A 19518-nucleotide genomic window follows, 5' to 3' on the forward strand; every position below is an offset into this window, starting at 1 on the left:
TACCATGGTACCCTCCATGGTGATCCTTATTCACACACATTCCACAACTGCAGGGCGCAAAGCAAAGAGATGTCAGAGAGATTTTTCAGATTTTTAAAAATGCCTGGAGTCATTGATGTTTGTCTGTGTGTAACGTCAGTCACAGTGGAACAGCCTGCCCTTTTATGCAGTCGTACAGTGTTTTTAAGAACTGAAAGAAATGTGAAGGATCCCCTGGGTCTTCTGTTCCTCCTGTGGCCTTTCTGTCTCACTTCAGTGGTGTGAGATTCAACCTTTGGTGGCTTTCACAACCCCCAAATATAACAAAGCCATTTTTCTGTTTTTTTTTTTTTTTTCCCCCATCCCTGTTGACCATGCTTGGTGAAAGCTAGTGGCAAGTATCAACCCTTTGCCAACTACATACCCATTGCTCCAGATGGTAGCCACAAAACACTGATCAGAAAACAGTTTACCCAACCCTACTTCCAACCCCACCTGTTTTATGCAAAAAGTGATCCTGTATCAGAGCTTTCCTCACCATCTGTACAATCTGCTGTGTTGTTCTCCTTTCGCTTGCATTGATGTTCGTGATACGTTTTGCACACATTCCCTGTAAATTGCTTTTAAAGTATCATCTGTGAACAGTGGGCAGTTTAGCGTCTTTTTGATGAAAAAGACAGCGAGCAGTCCATCTGTAACAACTGACTGGACATTACCTCTTTTGTAGGGAGGCCGGGCTAGGAGTACATTAAATATCACTTACCCATACTTCGAAATAGGCAGTCATTGATGCTGAACTGAACAGTTGATGTTGGAGAGCTGATATCAGTTCAGATAACATTCTAACATGATCATTGATTGAGTAAATTAAGAGGAAGTTCTGTGTTGAGCACTGAAGATTGGTCTTAGACATTTAAACTTAAACTGAAGTAGAAATGGATCAGTGTAATCACTGCTCCAGACACACAGAATGTTGGTGGATTAATACTGTTCCATATTTTTTTGTCTTCTCTCAGACAAAGGTCAGTGATGCTCTCCTTTTGTGGTCTTTGCTTTTGTCAGTAGTCCAGAGCATTTCTGTTTAACGGTATATTGAGAGGGGTGCTTTTTGAAGAGCATGCTCCAAGCACAAAGACAAGGTGATGTCCTCAAGGCAAAAAAGCTCTTGTACAAAACATATCTCCTGACATAATCACTCCAACCACACTGACCAAGTGGTGATTATCCTACAACAGTACAATTTTATCTGCATATTCACCTTTTGTATATCCTACCCCATATTTTCTGTTACAGTTAACCTGGTGTTTCAAGAGAGAAGATTGAAGGGATTTAAGAAACCAGTTCCTTTAGAAGCGTTAGGATGATGTTATAGTGAAAAATGTTTATATTTTAAGGTGATACCTATCTGACACCAGTTGTGCTACTGCAAATGAATCCATAAGAATCCTGCACTAAGACAAGAATATGGAGTTCAGATAAGGAGGATTTAAACAGTTGAGTTCATGGCTTGTCTGCCTGTGTTATATAATGGTTGTCTGGCAGCTAAAGCTAGAAGCACAGAGGGGCCCTGGATTTTGGTGAGCCAGTCAAGAGGACAAGGCAGTTGCTGTGCCAGTGTGCACAGTGTCCAAAACCAGTGGCTGTGTGGTGTTTGCAACTCATAACAGTCCAATTTCAGTCTTTTATTTTCATTTTGTCTTTTTATTTGTGTTTTCTCTGAAGTGCACTCTTGAGTTTTAGATACTGAAACTAAAAAGAACTTTACAGTAAGTTGAACTGTTATTTTTTAAATTAATGGCATTTTCGGTAAAATAATGTATATAAAATGACAAACAAAATCACAAACATATAAAATAATCATTACATATTCTTGAATAACAGGGTTTGTGAAGCCTTTGTGATCTTATATTCAGATTTCCTAAACATTACTCTTCCCTTTTTGTGTTGATCAGCACTTTCCCAAACATAAGAGCTTTAAACAAAGAATGAAGCATTTACTTTCCTGAACACCTCTGTCTGTTGTGGTGTTTTGCAGTTAGCACTATAATAGAGTGACCTTGTGAATGTAGTCCATATGACTTGTTTTGTCAATTTCGCCATCCTTATCGTCATAGAAATGATCCCGAATTACGGCATTTAATATAATTCCTTCATTGTTGTCATGATACTGAATATCCAAATGAACCATACTGTAAATATGATTCGAGATTTTGTGGGGGTGGGTGGGGAGGATGGGGGGGTTGCTTGTGAATTATAAAGATTAAGGACAAGGCCTACAGTTTTCTCTTGTTTATTGCTTTTATTTTTTTAAGACGTGTGGTTGCTATTTATATTGTGTTAACTGTCCATGCACTGTAGGTACCTGCTCTCTGGAAGCAATAAAAGGGACTGTTGCTAAGGCTTCAGAGGCTAACGTGAGGCGGATTGCGGAGTTTCCTGTGTGCGCACATGTACTACTTTGTGTGTCTCTGCGGCAGCTGCCACCATCTCTTGTTTTGCGCAACTTGTTATGGGAGGGAAGCTCTCCATAGGCTGACAGAATCTCTGTGGAGCTTTCATTGACTATGTACAGAGTCCCTAAGGCCTGAAAAATGGGCTCCTTTCAGCATAGTACCTGAGACAGCCTAACCGAACATCATCCCACAACTGTCAGACAAAGGATTTAGACACAAGCACAGCTGGTGCAGGCAGGAGGGAGGTCGACCCAAACAGCACAGATATACTGGAGCTGTGAGACTTCGACCTGCAATTGCATTTGTTCTTTTTCGCTGTTTGCCTGTCATCAAAGTCATAGAGAAGTTGGTGAAGGAACTTGTTCTGTGTCCTATCAGAAACCACAGGGATCAACTTTGACCCATTAGTCGTGAACAGATTTATGTGGCTGACTTTCAAAACATACTTATGTCTGTTGATTAACAAGAGGGTGACTTTCAGAAAGTTTGTGGAGGCAGGAAATTCATTGCACAACGCTGACTTTAACCCTGTAGAGTTTGCCACTAGATGGCAGTATGCTAGAGATGGACATTCATTTTCTTTTTAAATTGTCGTTTCAAAATGAAATGATAGTTACACATTTAGTTTGTGCCAGTAACTGTTGATTTAACTGGAGGGAGACAACTGAATTTCCAATTTACATCCTCTAAAACTGAAGTCAGTATTGTGTGTGTATATTTTTGACAAGATATTTATGTGCTCAGTGCAGTTAAAACATAGGTAAATGACAAATAATTTCTGAAACTCAAAGGGTTTGTTGCATTTCCATTTTCTCCTGTCTGCAACAGCAAAACAAGTCCTACTGATGATACTCATGAGACAACAAGTACAAATACAAAAATCAACTCACTGTCTTGAGCTCTCATCAGCTATTAGTGTAAGAAAACAAGAAATGCAATTAAAGATTTAAAAGTATCAAAAGCAAACTCCTGGTCTACATCTGCTCATTCCCATTTGTCCTGTGGAATCTTTGTTTCTTTGCCCCTGGTATGATACTGCCAGTACACACAGTGTTTTATAAAACTAGGAGAGCTTTCCAAATGTGCTTGTGTTCTTGCTTATTATGGCTAAAAAGAGCTTTTCAATTTATGACACTGACTATCTTAAAAATAACAACTTCAACAAAAACATACCATTTTGTTATGAAGATATCCTTTAAAAGACCTCATGGGAAATGTCAGTCACCCCAACAACATGGCTTATCCATCCAAACACTTCTGGATTTGTGTTCTCAGAACTATCATAGGTGCCTTTCAATGAAATAAAACGTCTCTATTAAAACTGTTTTAAGAGTACTGCATAATTTTATTTTGTAGCATATATACATGTAAACATAAATTTAATGGCATCAGTCAACATGGATTTACAAGCAATAAAGATGACAAACCAAACAAACATCTTCCATAAAAATCACTAGTGGTTGGGGAGTGTAAGAATATTGGCGGCTACATCACTTTTTAACCATGTATTTGACAAAAAGAATAAGGAAATTTTTAAACATTGTTTTCAGTTTGCCATACAAATGGTTGGTGGCGTTGCTGTGACATCCACTGCACAATAAACTCAGCATGCACAACACTAATGTGGCAGTAGCACATAATGTTATCACATTTCTTTTACATTGTAACTACGTTATCAGACTATTACGACAACTGTGGCTAATTAAAAGATTCCCAACTAGCAGAGTATGAATAATGAATACATATTTTCCAGTGAGTGGTGGAGTACAACCAAACGTGCTTCTGTGAGCAAGGGAAATCTAGCTTTATGTATTTTTATTCATTATAATGAGTGAGCACTGCGATTCACAAAGTGGGGTGCTGAATGAAATGCTTGCATTCAGGATAAAATTAAACTAATATTCACACAGATCCTTGCACATAACCCTTAAATCCAATTTCAAATTCCTGTCAGGTGTTTGAAGCAACATAATTTTACTTTTTTCATTAGTTTAAAGAATACAGTGTAGCTTCATTAAGCCTCATTCTTGGTTTACAACTTTCTTAGCTTATGGGAGAACTGAATTACGACATAATGTCTTGGAAGGCTTCAGACTGTTACAAATTTGGTGACGTATCCCACGAGCGGCCAGTCTGTCTTGCTACATTGACCCTGGACATGGTGAACCTCTATGGATCCTTCTGCAATTCAAAGAGTGCCCTCAGTTCAGCGTCCCTTAGGACTCTAGCCCACCTCACATGACACTCAGCAATGATAACTTGCTTCACTATGGGTGAGAACTTCAGGCATTGGCTGCAAGATTGTACCATCACACTACTCTGCCAGAGACATATATAAGGCAGAGGTGACGTTGCTACTATACAGATGGTGCCATTGAAATATGGGACTTCCAGACTCCAGCTCTTAAGAAGCAGAAAGGAACTGGGATGCATATTAAAATTATTCTTATCATACCAGAAGAGGGGTGTTGCTTGTTAAGCATTTAACTGTCATATAAAGAGATGCAAGCCTGAGTCTATCCCCTAAAGAGCAGAGCTGCTGAGAGGTAGGACATGAAGACACAGAAAGGAAAAAAGCACTTAAGTAATATTCCCACTATAAGTGCACAATACAAAAAAAGATTGTAATATTACGAAAAAAAGCATGTGTTTTTTGCTCAATGGAGCTCTTATAGATTCCTTTCTTATTTTGTCCATTTTATTTCAATGTGCTCAAACAAGAACAGCTGGCTCCATACTGTTAAAGGAAGGTGGTGTTTCTAGAAGGCCTTTGAAACCAATGGCTCTACACCAGTAGAGCAGATAGACAGACCCCAAGCGCTGACCCTAGACCTGTTTCAGCTTCAAACACATAATGGCGAGGTAAGGGTCAGGGTTAGTAGAGCTGATCCTGGATAAACACCTGGGGGTCAGAATCCCCAGAGCTACTCCAGCGACTGCAGCATTAGCAGCTGTTTCAGCACTTTGGTCTGGCTGGTCTCCCGGATCTCGCCCGCCAGGAACATCTCATCCACCACTGTGTACACCTGAGAGAGGATATGGCATAGGTACAGGTAGAGGCTGTTAGAGCAACTCACACCTCCGGTCTCACCTGAAAACTCTCACCTGGGTTGGGCTGCATGACCTGCTGCTATTTTGTGGATAGGCATTCACCTCACCTGGTGCTGCAGGCGTGGATCGGGTGCTGAACTAAAAGGTGACCCTTGAACTCGCGTGCTTACGGGCTTTGAGACCTGGAAGTGCCCATCTCTGCCTTGTCCATTAAAGCTCAGTCCAGGTCCAAAGTTACACTTTTGCTCTTACTTTCACATTGTGTGGTAACTCTGCTCCCTACAGTTCATCAACCTGCACTTCATCTTTTTTTGGCACAAATACATATGCTTACTAAAGCGCATACACTCGGACCCTCAGATTTGCACTAAAAAACTCAAAGTAGTGCAGCCTATAACCTTCCACACTGTTGCAATTGCAGTTCATGGATTAAATATTTCTATCAATGCTATAACTATATGAAGAAGGAACTGTATATTTACTGTAACACACTGTATTATGGCCACACGTCTGCCACATGATTTAATGCTTTTTTAAAGAGTACTCAAGACTGGCTTGAGTGCCAACAAGCAGCGGAGTCTCAGGCTCTGTGCTTACTGGGCAAGGTTCAAAATTATGAATAGTTATGCCAGCACATACAATGTATTCCATAAAACACATTAGATTTGAATTTTTGACCCCAGTCCTCATTAAACATATTGAAAATCAAGCCCTTAGATGGACATAACAGTGTGTTAACAGTACTATGACATTTGACTGGGAATATTGTTTTAACTGATTCAGGGACATTGTAAAGTTTGTGTTGCTTTTGAAGAGTCTGGTTCTTCCAGGTGCGGACAGCATTACCTTTCAGTTCACAGAAAAATACATCACTGGTAACTGAGGCAGAAAGAGCTAAATGAAATTACCTGCATCTGTTCCCTCAGCTACCAGTCGAAACTGAAGTAGATGAGCTTAATTTAAGTGACAGATTGCTTTAATTACGCATTGAATAACTGTTGCTATTACACTGGTCTACTGCTATAATGCCACAGAAATAACTCACTTGATGTCAATGCTGTCAGTTTCATTTTTTGCCACCAGGGATCAGTATTTTATCACAAGAAAAGGAATTGCCCTAATGGTCCTTACCTTATAGAAGTTGAACACCAGGTCTAATTCACAAACATTGTGGAAATACTCATTCAAAACCTAAGAGAAATAAAAATATATTCATAAATAAAGTATATGTTAAATGTTTCTCAGAGATCACAGGATTCAATTTCTAGTAAAGGCCAAATTTATCCACAAGGTTATCTCTTCAGCCAGGGGTGGTCCCCTCCTCATCAGGCCAAGCACAGCCCCACAGAAATACATTCCATTTGACTTGTGTTCACACAGATGATGTTGCTTCAGCCCTGTCTGCATATACAGCAAGGTTTCAGCACCAATGCACTGTACCAGGACAGATGACATCCCAGAATTCCAGGCTACAGAACTCTAGCATTAAACATCTGTGGTTATGTGAGCGTTTGCTTCCTCTCACGGCTGCACTCCCTCTGCTCCTTCAGCTGGGAACAGAATGTGACTGTGCCCTGCAGAGGCCTTCCTGTGTCATAGGTACAGTAAGAAGTCCACGGCTGGTTTGGCTAAAACAGAGGTGCTGTCTTTCCCTTGGACAAGGTACTCGGTCTCAACTTCTTATGTAAATATCCAGTTCTCCAAATATACATTGAGTAAAATGCATCTATCTTGGATTACGATCAAAACAGATGAAGGCAAATATATAGCACCAAACAAACAATAACAGATCACATTTGCCGAATATCACTTCAGCATTCAATCATCACTGAAAGATTCTCGAAGTTGGGCATTTTTACAGTATGTTAAACAGAAATATGTTCTTTTAAAACATGTTCTTCCAAGCGGCTTTAGTTACCAGTTTAGGACCAGCAGTCTTCCAGTCAGAGAGTCATCTCTGTCTAGACTTGTTTTGCATATTTGCAAATGTGTCAAAGACACCACATTTTGCATGTCTCTCTCTCTGGCAGACTTCAGGACAGCAGACTCTCTCTTGGGTCAGTCCTACTATTCTGTCAAGCACATGGATGGAGGAGCATGTTTTGTTAGGAATCTCTTTAAATTACACTAAAATAATAAGATAATTTCTATACTGTGATTCTGGTTGCATTTTTGCACTGCAGACTCAACATGACCACAGTGCAATGTACAGTATAGTTTCAATTTTTTTTTGACATACGATTGGATCTCACAGGTATGTCCTTCCCAGCCTTCTTTAACTTACGCTTGGATCATAGACACAACCATCCTGTGTGTGTGAGCGTGTGTGTGTGTGTTTGTCTTAATGAGTGAGTATGACTGACTGTGTGCATGCTTGAGTGAGTGAAATAGTGTGCAAGAATGTATGTACGCATGTCTGTGTGTGTGTGTAGGCACACATGTGCTCCTCTTACTTCTACAAAGTTGTGAATGGCCTCCAGGTATGCCAGGTTGTTGTCGGTCACGTCCACGCAGATACAGAAGTACAGACCTGCATACCGTCTGTAGATGATCTTAAAGTTTCTGAACTGAAGAAAAGCAGGAGGTTGAGAAAGTCACCAGTGGATCAACATGTTCTGAAATGTGGTTGATTGTCTTTAACATGGCCTTAAACCATGCACTAAGTTAATGAACATCAGTCTCTCATAGTGCGGTATGAAAATGAATTGTAATCAATGTGGAATTGTAATCGATGTGTCTGTGTGACGCTATACTGGTGTAATGGTCTGCTATGGTGTCTGTACGCTTAAAAATGATCAGGGCTCAATGAAATCTGCAAAAAATGGTTCTATTCTGCTCTATTTCTGCAATATTAGTACTGCAATCTGACACAGTCCTTATTATTGTTATTATCAGTAGCAGTATGTAATTTAACTGCCATTTTCCCACAGTGACTTGAAACATGACATTAAAGCATACAGCAACAGTGCTATGTAAACACAAAGAAATGCAAGGATATTACATAAAACAGTCACGCTTAACACAATGACACAATAATGTGTGGTTTCACAATACTGCAATCACAACAAGAATTCTACACAACTGTATAACATAGAAGTCACCATATAAACTCAGAATAGTCATTTGGCCTTATGACACCCCCCAAATCCCAACCCTGCCCAACCCTTCTCATGAAGGATTCACAGAGATGAACTATAAGGTCTTTGTGTCTTATTACAGGTCTCAGATTTGATAGTAATACTAACCAAAGCTCCCCCATTTCTGAAATACTTATATAGTGAATGCAGGAAGCTGCTGGGAAAAGTAATGTATACTAGTTAGCCTTCAGGTGCTACATGTGAGAAACAAACCCCTTGATGTGAGATATGACGGGCAGAATTGTGACCCGTGTGGACACGCACAGGCACCCAGGTAACAGGCCGCGCCATACCTCCACGAAGTTGGTGTGCTTGGCATCGCGCACGGTCACCACGGCGTGCACCTCCTCGATCAGCTTCTGTTTCTCGTCATCGTCAAACTGCATGTACCACTTGGCCAGCCTTGTTTTCCCTGCGCGGTTCTGAATCAGGATAAAGCGGATCTGACAGAGAATGAGAGAAACAGTGAGAGCGCTTTGCACCTCCATGTGTTACAGCAGCTCGGGACAGATCGTTAGTTTCTTGATGTGATAACATACAGTACATTAGCCTAAAAAAGGGGTCAGAATCAAGAGATTATGGACTGCTACAAAAAAGGGGTGAAGAGGGAACACTGGTAAAGGAGCAAGCTACAAAAGCACTGTTGGTTGTGTAGCTTGCAAGTGACCTCTTGGTTTATGTCCACCACCCCAAAGCATTCAAACGCCAGAACTTTAAAAGCGAATCAGGATTCCTCCTTGTCCTTTCCCACTTTGTCCTGCTTTATTCGTGGTGTTCTAAAATTAACTCTACAAACACACAGGCGCACAATGCTTCAATGGTGTGCACAGTAGTGAGAAGCAACATGTAAACTGGCAGTGGCTCTGAGACTCGACACATAAACCTTAGCAATAGGAAACTAGCCCGACCCGCTTCAGCGCGAGCCTTGTAAATGACGTAATTTGTGGGTTAAACTTCCCACATCTGCAAACTATGCAGGCTGCCCCATGACTTGCCTGGCTGGGGTTCATACAGGAAAAGGGAGTGCAGCTGCTCCGGACGCACGCGCTTACACTGGACGTATACATATAATTTCCATTTCCTGGGATTTGTAGTTGCTTGCAATAAGTGAGCTGCAAACATATAGTTGCGATATTTTTAAAGAATAATAAATTCAGTTTGAGACTCTTCTTATACTAAGAAATGAATAGATGACTCAGACATCATGGCTTAATTGGCACCTAGCCTTTGATGTAAAACATCCCACACACACGACTTTATCGTATAAGGCTGGCTACTGCTGGTTAGGTATTTTATTTAAAGTTACGGAAAACAAATGGAAACTTGACAGTGCATCAATTGCTAACAGTACTTACGGATGAGAGCTTGACAACGAATATGCAAGAATCTTCAAAGACATAAGATGCGACCGAGCTGAATAGACTGAATGACTGAATGCCATCTCTACATTCATATGCTATCAGTTCTTTGTTGAAAATGTGTTATTGGGTATGTGTGTGACTACAATGATAAAGGCTGCCCAACAAATGCTTAATATCTGTCCCATGAATAAAATACTGCATTTAGTCGAACATCTCCAGGTTACTCTTTTGTTTACGGGGCTGAAATGAACAGAAAAATTTTCCTTCCATCAAAACACATTTCCAACAAGTCATACCTGTACGAAATTATTGACCACAATTCGTTTACCTGTACTAAACCCAGATCAGTATTCAGTTAATAGGCCATTCAAACCTAACCAGGTACCCTTGCTAGATAGCTCGGTAATTGAATCAGCAGGAAGGACAACCTTCATTAACAGCGGGTCACCATGACCAGGTAACGTCACCATCCCACTGGTATTTAAAATCAGCATATTTGATAAAACAGCTCGTTAACCAGCTAGCTACGATATAACTAGATTAAAATTGTAAGTCAAGACATGTTCAGCTAATTCGGGGGCAACTATAGCTCGCTGGTCGCTACAAGTGTGTCACTAGAACCACGCATACGTACGGTGGATTCGAGCTACGTTGTAAACATAACACGGTTTACTACTATGTAATTATTTGCAACCACAAGCTCATAAACACCTGTCGTCAAGTAATACATTTTTATTAAACCGATATTTAGCTAGCAAGAATCAAGTTAGGAAGGTGTTTGATGAAGGTTCAATTCTGCTTCAGGAAATCATAGTAGACTTGAGTAGACTCAAGTGATGACACCAAGCCAGCCAGCTAGCTATGTATACGACCGCCTCTTCATATTAATCCAGTATCTTACCATCGTATGGCCTGTTTGAGGTTGTTCTATTTGTTGAATGATTCAATGATCAGTGACAATCCTGGCAGCTTTCAATTTGGACGAATTCTTGAATTCATTCGCCTGTTTTGAATTCTGCGGATTCTGCGATTTCCACCACGCAGGATATCAAGGAAACGACCTTTGCTTACCGGGCGTCATGGGAAATGTAGTTTGAAATCCCTTCGTATGGATTTCGCAGGGGAAATACTGTATATATAAATGAAGCATGCACGCACATTCTAACTAAGCCATACCTTATATCAAGTATCAAGTTATTTACCAGGGTCAGTTTCTTCTGGAGTTAAAGCTGATCCATTGTGCTAACACAGTTCGAAGTAGCTCAGCCAAAATGTTAGTGTTCGGAGGACAATTATGCCATTAATCATCGATCACATCGTCACATCTGTGCTGACCGTGATTGTGGCATTGTATGTCCATAGTAGAATCGTGTAGTAAGGAATGTCAATTTTATATTTATAACATTTGTAACAATAATGCCTAAGGTAGATTAGCTAATGCTAGATAGCAATGATTTATGAATCCGTGTGGCCTGATATGAACTAACTAATGTCAGAGAAAATGCGGGTTATGAAAAAAAAAATCATTTGTAGCGAGCGAATAACGTGTATTTTTTATGTAGCTGCACAGCAAGCTAGCAAGCACAATTATAAGTGACAGCAGTCGCACTAATGTTTCTGCAATGTTCCGCTTTTAGGCACTGACAAACGTTTGCAGCTAGTTAGCCGTATTTTTGTCTGAGATTTTTAGCTGAGAACCCATTACAATGAGGAAACTAGCAACATTTCTACGTATCGGAATGTCAGTAACATTGGTGTAGGCCCTAGTTGTCCACTCATTCATTAAGAAAGTTCCGGCCAGGAACTCCCTTGTCAAGGGAACTGTTTATGATAGCCTTCGCTACAAGACCGTCTGCGCTCATTATCACTGACTGGCAAGTGCTGGCTGGATCCGTATATATCTCGATGTTCATACGCAGCTTAGTAGGCCTAACCATTAAAGTTCAAGCTACTTTATGTCTGTGAATTCTTGTAGGCTATTCATCAGTTATACACGTTCCATTAACTTCGTTGTCGAATCGTGTCAAGTAAAATCACACCTTGATTCTTATTTTTATATGGGTGTAACTTGGTTGAAAATATGACTGTAATCCCCTTAGTTTGGTGGGAAAAGACAGGACTTTCCCCATTATAATCAATGGGAAGTGGCTGCGGTGCGCTAGCCTCCATTCTGGTGTCTGCAACTTCTGATTCGCTCTACCTCTCCAGTCTCTATATAATCTATAATATACGATCTCTTTTACAGCTCCCCAGTATACCTAGCCCTTAGCCATGTATGGCTGATGTTAGCTAGCTCATTCTCCCACACACTCCCCGTTAGCAACATTAGGTAGGCCATGAAGTATTCAACGCTGGATAGTTTGCTAAAAACGTTTGATATTTGTTGAACGATCAAACGATAATTTCTTAGTGAGGAAAGCCTTACATGAGAAAGCAAACGTCTGATATTTGTTGGACGATCAAACGAGAATTTCTTTGTGAGCAAAGCAATACATGAGAAAGCTAACAGGGAGTCCTTATTACAAAGTAGCCTACCGAAATGTAGCACAGAATGCGTAAACAGATTTCGATACTCGGTAGTAGGCTACTGACGTTATTCGGTCGGTGCTTTAGAAGTACCGAGCCTCGATACCCAGCCCTAGGCATGTATGTCACTTTGCTTTGTTTGCTGCCCACCGCCCGTATGTTTCATTATGATGATTGATCCAGTTTGCATGAAGTACAACTTAATTAAGGCCCGAACACCAGCATAACCTAACACTACTGTTGCTGTGATAATGAGCCAAGGAAAACGGCATTGCTCCATCTGTAAATTGGATGCAGAAATGTGTAAATATGTAAACTACGATTGTGGCATTTGCTATGCAAAAAAAAAGTTGAAAAACTTGAAAAACTTGTACCTGAGTATGAATGGAGAGTCACATACGTCTTTAGTAGCCTACTGCATGACAGTGTAGGCTTAGATATAGGCTACATAAAATATATCATGCATAGATTAACAGAATCAAATAAACATGTGTGAGATGTTTTTTCCTACATCAACCACATCTGTAATACATAACACGCTGTAAACAATACAAGACTGTTCGCATGATGACATCACTGGTAACCTCTTGGTCTTATTTTTTAAAATAAAACTCTGTCCCAAATTATGCAATTTCTTACTTACTTCGTCAATTCTCGGAATACAGCCTATTTCTGTAATCCAGTCACGCATTCATAATTTATGACAAGAGAGAACAGCTGTTGGTGATTTTATGTTACTGTGCACTACTGTTCAGTAAAATCTCTTCTGCGCCTAAATGAGCACCAGTTGGCTACTGTATCATGCGTAGTCAAGAAAACACAAACAACCATGCTTTGGCAAACTGTGATGATTATATTTTGAAAGCAGTCGAAAAAAGAACAAACAACGTTGAGAGTATTTTTGCTCTTGAAAACTGCTAAAAACCTATGTGCTGTTCATGCGTAAAGTTGTTAGCTTTCGATAGCTACTTTAGCATTCGCGGTGGAGTGTGAATTGTGTCAGCATCCACATTTTGAGGAGTGTGTTGTAATTGTGTCCATGCGCCACTGGGCGAGTCTCCGCCGTCCCTGTCTCGGTTTAGCTCCCCTTTTTTTCCTTGGGTTCGGGAAAAGGGCCGCCATTATTGGGAAGCTGAAAAAACACACTTTCACGCACGCAGTCTCTCAGTAAAACGCACATATCCGAGGACAAAATACTGAGGGTTTGCACTGTTCAGCAAGGAAACGGAGCAGAGCAGTCATGTGAATGTACACGATCAACTCTGCATATTATGGGCACAACAAAGGAAATAATTATTGGTCAAAATCAACGTGGTGAGCCCAGAGGAAGACAGTGAAACAAGCTTTTTAACGCCCCCTCTTTCTTACGAGAAAAAAATAGTGAACGGGGCATAGGGGGACGTAATAGGGTTTTCGGTTGTTTAGTTTTACCACCGAGAAGAACAACACAAAATGGTACAGAAAACTTCGTGCGAATGAAATGGAGACTTGATTAAGAAAATCTGTCAGCCAACCGAAAATAAGGAAATACGGCTGCCCGTGTGCCTACCAGGGGTCTATTTTCACACTCTTTATTAATTTATTTACGGAACCGGCTAGGATTGCTGCTTGCACGAGCCTGAGAGAAAACCTGCAAAAAGGAAATCAAGGAGGCGACAGGAATGCAATGGTATGTGTGCGTTTTGCTCTCGTTTTAGTTTCTAACACTAAAAAGGAAAACACGATTTAAGCCAAAAGACGGAACGGAAAGAAGAATGGTTGGTCAGTAGTGCTATGTGTTTTTTTATTGCAAGTTGTCCGTGAGGGTTTAAGTGATAGATTTGGGGTGAGCGGGTGAAAGTGTGTCGGACACAGACACGGCGAACAGGCTACGATCTGCAGTTTCATTCTGTGGACTAGAGGCCTGCGGTGGCTTGGAGTGGGTTTTCGCGTCTTGTCTTCAATTTCTTTCTCTGTTTTTAGTTGTATTGCGAATACAATGAATGTCACTCTATCATGTGATTTTCAGAATCGATTATGTACTCAGTGTCTTTCTGTTCAGATATTTTTTGGATGGGCCGTGCATCATTTTGTTACAGGATAGAGGGCGGCAGTGTCTGACATTTGTTTTCTGATGTTTAATATTAAAATTGTATTTATTTTGCTTGCCCATATTCGGCCCGTGGCGACAAGACTGCGAATATGTAGGCTAACATTGATTGTATCCATGCCTTTGTAAATGTTGAAACAGTGGTAAATGATTGCTTGCAATAATTCATTGCTTTGCTACAATAGGCAGCGACTGACGGCGTTTTATCTTGAGAGGAAAAAACAGTCTAAGGAGACGGACCAGGCCCCTCTTTCGTAGACAGATTTGCGTTTAGATTGGACGCCTTATTTTGTTTTATCGCAGGTTTGATAGTATGTTTTCCACCTCGCTATAGACTACTGTCTAAACGTAGCTTCCTTATTGTTTAAATACAAGGTTAATACGTTACATTTCTTACTTGTCGGTACTATTGTTGTAGCTTGTATAGCTGTTTCAGAAGTGAGTGGCAGTTGCTGCCAAGTCATGCCTAAAACAATATTGCTCTCCCTAATAGACTACTGAAATAGGTAAAGTAATAAATTAGTTGACCAACAACCTAGAATCAGCTCCGAGGTCTTCCCGGATCTCTAAAACGAGTAGTATTTTTTATTTCAGTGGATAAACATCACCAAGGCAACTTGGGGTGGGAAGGAAAGCATATTTCAGATCAGTCGAGACATTTGCTTTCTCGTAACGACACTGATGGCTGAAACCGGGCCAACCGCACAGTCTCATTGGACACCACGGCTGTAACTAGTGCTCCGCAACGGAAAATGTCAGCGATACACAATTAAACATATATCATCCGTGCATTTTAAAAACATCTGGCAAATTCTCATATTTACGAACGTTGTTAGCTAAAAAGAAACTCCAAAGAGTACTACTCATAGGCAGTCATGCTCTGCTCGTTAGGCTGTTGAGGTTTAAGTTGGTAATAAAACTTGGTGAAGCTTCTGCGTAGCCAATGCTGTCTTTTTTAATCCACTGCATGTTGTCAATTTATGTTAACAGTACCGCAGCAGCACTGTGGGTGAGTGTAGCCTACCCATGAAACATTGTAGCTCCTACTAATTCCCGTCGCACACAGATACTTGTCCGGGTCACCGTATTTATTAGTCGCTGGATGTTCCTGGCCGCGAGCGAAGTCCGCATTGTGACAACTCTAGAAACGGAACGCAGTGCTTTATTAGATTAGATTATCTGTTGTCTTTGGCGACTTTGATTTCAGTTGTGTTCGCATAACAGTACCCAACAGTCGCAGTCAACCCCAATCTAAGACCGTCATGTCTCGTATGGCCATCTATTAACAATTTTAGCTTGCTTCTCTTTTGGTTTTAGTTTGTGGAGTCTCTTTTGTTGGTTTCTAAAACGATTGATCCAGACATCAGACAGTTAAGTTTGAATGTGAATACCGGTTTCCGTCTCCGGCTTGTACTGTAGTAAGCAACAGAAGAACATACATTGCGTGGAGAGACATACAACCGCATACGTAAGATTTTATTAGGTTATTACTAGTTTGCTTAGTACTTGTTAGGTTATTTACTCGTTCTATTCCATTGTACCCAGGTTAAGGAATGGTGGTTACCAAGAATGGATGTTTCTTGTAGGAATATCAGCATGGAACTGCAGACTTCAGAATGGGTATATGACCAGTTAAACCCACATAGGGATGGAATGTTTATTTTTATTTCTTCATTTTCTAGTTTACTTGGTAAACAGTGGTAATCAATTTGTTAGTGAAGGCATTTGAAACAGGCAAATAGTAGGACTCAAGTCTGCCTTGGTGGTGAAGATGGTTTGTGCTTGGGGAAAAATGAGACCACATGCCACGTTCCTCGCCGAAGGTCATGCCACCAGAACTGTATCAGGTCAAAGGGAACAGATAAGAGGAAGGCTAAATCTGCTTTCATTTCTTTTGTCTGGTTGTGTCTTTGTAACAGATTTTCAGTTAAGCTCTCTTGGAGCAAGGAGGGCAGTTGTACAGTAGCTGTCACATAACTTTTAGGATGAACATGTACTGAAGGGCAAAACCACAGGAAAACCAACTCTCTGGGGACCAGCATTGACAGACTTCCTTTCCTGATTTGTGACCGATATGCTTATTATCTTGTTGAACTGTGGGCTAGTCATCCACCAAAGCAATGCAGCTAGCTATGCTAATGATGTAATGTGATATGGTGGTCTCTCAATTGTAAATTATTCTATACAAGTCCATTGTAAGTGATTTGATGCAACTGCTACTGCACTAATACACAGTTTTAACATTTGAGAACTTGCACTGCTCTATCATGATTGATACTTTATCATGTTTATTCATAGAGCTATAGTACTGAGCAGATCCAAATTGAAGGCATTTGCATGTCGACTGAATTCAGTTGCAAAAAGTTAGGCAGATAAGTGGACCGTTTTGATGTATCCTTGCGGAGGTATTTGACAGTTCTCGGACCTAGGATGAAAACATTTTAATTAGTTCTTGAAGATTAGTCTCTTAAAACCTAATACATCTCCACATTGCTTCTTATTATTGCCATATAAATAGAGTTTACTTACTGCGTGAAACCTTGGTAGAGCACATTGTGAATCTGCATTGAAAGACCAAAGTGGTCTATATGTGCAGTTTCAGAAATGGAATGAAACTGGCTCGGTTTTATTAATATTATTTATTTATACATAGTACACCTAGTTGGATCTGGCAATACATGGATTGAGAGACACTGCCATATGCTGTCTTTCCAATGGATGTATTTGTAATTTAGGGGAGGTGCACGTGGACCCATTATCAACACGCCTCAAGTCCTGCTTGAGGGTGGTCAGTGTGCACCCCTAGGGCTTGGTTAAAGAGAGAAAAAAAAAGTGAAGTTGAAATGACATCATAGAAGCCTGGGATGTACTTCAGGGTAATTAGGCCTGTAGGCTGGTTGGTGCGGTGTGTGTGATTCAAGGAGACCAGAGAACTTGTCAAAAATATGTTCAACCTGAAAGGTGACCTTGCTGTCCCCTTATGCATAATAGATTCTGAAAACAGGTAAGTAATCATATCATCAAAAGCACTGATAAAAATCATCTGGCTGAAATGTTTGCCACTTTTATATCACCCTTAGCACATGGGTCTTTTTGCACTTTGGATGTAATAAAATATATTTCAGCTACAGATCTTTGCCTAAAGTTCATTTATTTTGGTGGGATTTTTAGCCCCAAACAGTTGTGGTGTTTGTCTGCTTGTGTGCCTTTGTTTGATTCTTCAAACTGATGCACCTGTGGCAACATCAGGAATCTATTGTTTGGTTCTGTGCCTACCACTGCCAGCAAACATTTTGTTACTTGATGATCAGATAATGTCATGTGTATCACAGGCTTGTCATGTGCATCACAGGTGAAAATTGCTTCTTGAGCTTTCTCTGCTCTGGAACCTTGACTCTTTTGTAGATGAGTGTTCAGTACACGCCATGCAACATAAGCTGTGGAGGTTTTGACCAGAGTTTTACTGTAAGGTTCTGGTCAGGGACATAACCATAATTTCTGTGCGGCAGCCTCAAAAAGTATCACCGTCAAGGCTGTACCCAAAAGTACAAACACTGTTGTAATAAATTGGAAATATTGCAGTAAGCTGAATAACCTTAGAGCCATATGGCTGTATAATGAAAATTAAGAGCATCTTAAACATCATCTTGGAGATCAGCTGTTTGAGATGTAGCAATACTCTTATTTTTCATCATTTAAAAATCTATATTTGATTTTTACATGATCATTGGATTTTTTTTTCTGGGGGAAAAAATAAACTGTTTGAGAATCAAAGCCAAGGAGAGTGGGTGGTTGGATGTACCAATTCTAGCATATGCTAGGTCAGGACAAGAAATGTCTTTTCTTATGTTGGCTGATAATTTCAAGCTGTCGTTTCAAGCTGACATTTTTTGCCAAGCCTAAAAAGATTTTACTTTATTATCACCCCTCTGTAGATCTGTAGAATATTGAAGTGCTTTGCCTTATTCCTTTAGGTAGACATATCATGGATTAAGAAAGCAGAAGCAAGATGGCAAGGGGTTAAAATAGTTAGCCTTTAATGGTGAAAGGTCATTTAACAACCATATAACAGCATTTTAAAACACAAATAGAAAAGAGGCTATTCAGTAATATGGCACTTATCACATATGGCACAATAGGAGTATAACCTTTTATCCTCCTTTTCATTTTAAATTGCTTTGTGTTTTCAACACCAGCGATTTTATTTGTTATTGAAGTTTTAACCCACATTAAGTAAAAGTAGCCATAAAAGACTGACAAAATAATAAAAAAGTGAAAGGACTGATATGCACAGTGAAGCCAATGAGTGGTGGTCTGCAGTGTTGTTAGTTGCTGGGACACCAGACTCAGTGCTTTCAGTAGGGTGGTGCCTCACATCCTTCCAAATCTTGCAGCGTTTTATACTGCTAGCAAAAATTTGTTCACCTATGATGGGTAGCATCTGTCAAGCAGTACCCCCTAGATGTACCAACTTGAAAGACGTGTCAAAACGCAACCGTTGCGCTGGTTTCAGTCCTCAACTGTGCCAACGTTTCGGAGGCCTTGGCATTAAAGGCTAATTCTTCCATCCTACTACTGTCCATTAGTAAGAGGGACAGCACATCTTGCTTTTCCACATCATGCTGGAGGCTCACCTCATACCAACCAACTGTCTAAAACTAGCAAAGGGTTTTGAGGAGCTCCATTTTGAACGTATGGTTTTAACTGCATTTGATTTAACCATTTCATTTATGTAGCCGATGTTGTTGGCTTCTGTTGTGACATGACGTTGATGTGTCATATTGTGATGTCACTTTGATGTGTCCTGCTCTGTTATTCCTGTAGGCCTGCAGTACATCCATGGGTGTCATTCTCAGTGTCTAGTGTCTGAACAAAGTGTCTGAGGGGCTTGAGCTTGCTGTTGCATTGTGTTTTCAGATGGC

General features: G+C 40.3%; 1 protein-coding gene across 1 annotated transcript; it reads right to left on the reverse strand.

Annotated features, from left to right (window-relative positions):
- Window positions 1-3798: 3798 nt before the first annotated feature.
- On the reverse strand, window positions 3799-11052 carry LOC118775377 (AP-2 complex subunit sigma). The gene is made up of 5 exons (XM_036525274.1): window positions 10883-11052; window positions 8914-9063; window positions 7937-8050; window positions 6615-6674; window positions 3799-5458 (listed from the first exon to the last, which is right to left on the reverse strand). The coding sequence occupies exons 1-5, from the start codon at window positions 10883-10885 to the stop codon at window positions 5357-5359; spliced, it is 429 nt and encodes a 142-aa protein (XP_036381167.1). The 5' UTR covers window positions 10886-11052; the 3' UTR covers window positions 3799-5356.
- Between the last annotated feature and the right edge of the window lie 8466 nt (window positions 11053-19518).

The sequence above is a fragment of the Megalops cyprinoides genome, chromosome 3 (genome assembly GCF_013368585.1).
Source record: "Megalops cyprinoides isolate fMegCyp1 chromosome 3, fMegCyp1.pri, whole genome shotgun sequence".
Lineage (NCBI taxonomy): Eukaryota > Metazoa > Chordata > Actinopteri > Elopiformes > Megalopidae > Megalops > Megalops cyprinoides.

Excerpts from the sequence above, each read along its gene's own strand:
- LOC118775377 (XM_036525274.1), bottom strand. Across the intron at positions 8,051-8,913 it reads AGCACACCAACTTCGTGGAG|TTCAGAAACTTTAAGATCAT; the intron begins GTATGGCGCGGC and ends GCTTTTCTTCAG. Across the intron at positions 5,459-6,614 it reads TGGTGTTCAACTTCTATAAG|GTGTACACAGTGGTGGATGA; the intron begins GTAAGGACCATT and ends ATCCTCTCTCAG.